Source organism: Triticum urartu, chromosome 1, assembly GCF_003073215.2.
Source record: "Triticum urartu cultivar G1812 chromosome 1, Tu2.1, whole genome shotgun sequence".
Lineage (NCBI taxonomy): Eukaryota > Viridiplantae > Streptophyta > Magnoliopsida > Poales > Poaceae > Triticum > Triticum urartu.
In genome coordinates, this window is record NC_053022.1 from 253,468,469 (window position 1) to 253,471,612 (window position 3,144).

At 50.2% G+C, this 3,144-nt stretch overlaps 1 protein-coding gene across 1 annotated transcript; it reads right to left on the minus strand.

Annotated features, from left to right (window-relative positions):
- Positions 1 to 571: 571 nt before the first annotated feature.
- LOC125505951 (pentatricopeptide repeat-containing protein At2g20710, mitochondrial-like) lies at positions 572 to 2,633 on the minus strand. Its single transcript, XM_048670851.1, has 2 exons — positions 2,276 to 2,633; positions 572 to 2,199 (listed from the first exon to the last, which is right to left on the minus strand). Exons 1-2 carry the CDS (start codon positions 2,540 to 2,542, stop codon positions 979 to 981), a joined length of 1,488 nt encoding a protein of 495 aa, XP_048526808.1. The 5' UTR covers positions 2,543 to 2,633; the 3' UTR covers positions 572 to 978.
- Between the last annotated feature and the right edge of the window lie 511 nt (positions 2,634 to 3,144).

Below are 3,144 nucleotides of genomic sequence, written 5' to 3' on the forward strand. Positions count from 1 at the left end.
TCATTCTTCAGTTCCATGACAAATAATGCCCCAACTACCAGCCATACTGAAATACTTCACCAAGATCCATTTGTGCAGCAACTTTCGTTGTTGTTTCCAGTCTTTGCTGGTCTTCCACAAGTGATCTGAACCATTATTTCACCCGGCTCGTTTGATGCCAGGCCTAGCTATCGCTAGTGGCCAGCTCCACGAAAATTCAGGCCATTTGAGGGACAACTTGCCGCCCACAACCATCCCTCCCATATTGTAGGCATCATATGAGCACACAAAAAAGAATTAAACTATATTTTTCTCAAATGAACAACAAAAGCTAAATGTGCAATGTACTTCAGTAAGATGCCTTTCATGCCATGGGCATACATCTCTTCAGAGTCCATATCTCTGGTTTATTGTCTTTCATAAAAGAAAAATCTCTGGTTTATTACACAAGGTATTGTCAGGCTATCAGCTCATGTCAGACATGCCCCCATAGCGACTTTGGATGCCATGAAAAGAGAAAAAAAGAAAAGAAAAAGAGAAGCAGTTAGGTCGCAAGTGTAAGAATTTGATGTGGTAGATGGAGCCAAGGATCTCTTAAAAGACTGATTTGTGACACTACTGAACAGTTGCATTACATCATATCTTATCTGATCCTAACAGAAGTACAAACCTGTGCAAATTTCAAATGAACATACTCTAAGAATATATTTGACAACCCCACTGCCCTGTGACACCGGCATATAGAAGATTAAAGAATTACAGTGTCTTAGATAAGCACTAAGCAGTGGAAGGAAGTCAAACTAATAATTGGATGGGTTAGCAGCTACTCCCTCCGTCCGGAAATACTTGTCAGCGAAATGGATGTATCCAGACGTATTTTAGTTTTAGATACATCCATTTTAATCCATTTATGCGACTAGTATTTCCAGACGGAGGGAGTACCTGCCATGGAAAATAAACAACCAACGAAATTGCCTACTGATAGGAAGCTGCGGATATCTACTGGCATATTCCAGCAATGATTTTATCTGTTTCTTCATCAGCCTCAAAACCATCTTTTTTCATGCGATCAAGTAAATCTGACACTGGTTGTCCTGCATGAACATATGTCTCCAGTAAAATGTGGTAAACATCCCTTGTCAAAGGTACTAAATTCCGTAGCATGCTTGCCATCTCCTCGGCTGCTTCAACATTCTTTTGCTCCATGAAATGTTCCAGGCTCATTAGCACATTTGTTAGGTCAGGTTCCCATCGAGAAGACGCACAAGCAAGAGCTTTCCTTGTCATATCCACCGCCTTCGACACCTGGCCGTCCTGGAAAAATCCACTAGCCAACCTATACCAAGTACCACGGTGAGGTGTCCTCCCTTTGGCGATAGCTTCATCCAGGAGAGCTTCTGCCTTCTCCATAAGACCTTTGGCGCAGTAAGCATTTAGCAGTAAGTTTGTTAAGTGGATATCATGGTGAACATACCTACTTTCCCACTCTCTAAAGGCTTTCTCAGCACTATCAATGTCATTCATCTTAAGCAGCCCACTTATCCTGCACATGTACATCGAGTTGCATACCGGCACTTTGGACTTGTAGACATTCCAAACCCGGTCTGCCTCACTACTCATTCCCAAATCAGCAAACATGGAAAGCAAGAACCCATATGCAACCCTCTCATCCTTCCGACCTATCTGCTTTTCTGATTCCTGGATAGCTCGCAAGGCCTTTCCTTGCTGCCCGGCTTCCATGAAAGCCCTGGCTACAATGGCATGTGAGTGCCAATTCACGATCTTCGGGTCGACCTTCTTGATAATTTCCTCAATGCCATCAAAATTCCCAGCAGCTGCAAGCACCGTCAACAGAATGTTGATACTGAACACATCAGGCTTGATGCCGCTCTCTTCCATGGTCCTGTACATGGTGTGCACCCTCTCAACCTGCCCGGTCTCCCAGTAAAGCTTCATCATCACATTGTAAGGATATGATCTCATCATTCCCAAGTCCTGCATCTCCGTGAAGAGCTTTTCGGCCTCGTCGACGGACTTTGCCTCCGCATAGCATTTCAGGAGGGATCCGTAGCAATGAGATTTCTTCACCTGGATCGACAAGCTCTTCCAGTAGTTCACGGCACTCTCGAGGCCTTGCACCTTGCTGATCAGCTCCAGCCGGTACGCGACGTCGCCAGGCGACAGGTACATGTACCGCCGGTCGGTCATCCACATTGACAGCTGCAAGAACACAAAGAATGAGCGAGTGGGGTGCGCGCACAGGGAGTATTCGCTTCGGGGTTGGGGTGATTGCGACCTCGAGCGCGTGGGAGAAGCGGCGGAGGCGGACGAGCTTCTTGACGATGCACATGAGGTTGTTCTTCTCGACGGCCCGGCCCTCCGTGACCGCCCATTGCTCCAGCACGGGAGTCAGCGGGAGGTTCGGGTTCCATACGGCAGTGACGCGGCGGTAGAGTGAGTCGGCCAGCGGGCGCCGCGGTGGATGGGGCAAGGCTGCGGAGGTCTCGGCGGCCGTGGACAGGCGTCGGAGCAGGCAGCCGCGAGGAGGGAGGAGGCGGTGCATGGTGGCGCGGCCGCTCCGGCGGTTCGATGCCGGCGGAGGGGAGGGGGGGTGAGGGTTTGGGAATGGGGAATGGGCTCAGATGGGCCTTGTGCTGAATGGGCTTCAGGGTGGTTAATCCGAAAGGAAGGGGGGAGAGCGAAGAATCAGCGAGAGGAGAAAAGGAAAAAGGACTGTTTTGAAAATACAAAAATATAGGACCCCGATATCGCGCGGAAGTTCGGGGACAGGAGGAGCCAGATCGAACATTTTGAGGATAAGACATGCCCAGTGAGCACAAACTACCGTCACGCCCCGTCCTGGAGCGGTCGGGCCAGCCCCAAATCGCCCCTATCCATCCGAGAGTCGTCGCGCCCACCCCAAACCGTCATGCCCCGTCCTGAAGCTGTCGCTCCCACCCCAAACCGTTGTGCCCCATATTGGAGCCGTCGCACCCGCCCAAAACTGCCATGCCCTGTCCCAGAGCCATCACATCATTTAACTTCTCTTCTGTGGCCACTTCCTCGAGCTGCGCCGCGTCGGCGATGCCCTGGCTCCTGCGGGAGCAAAGCTCCTGGGTGATGGCGGCATCCTCAAAGCGCCACTGATATCCGCTGCCGCTACCT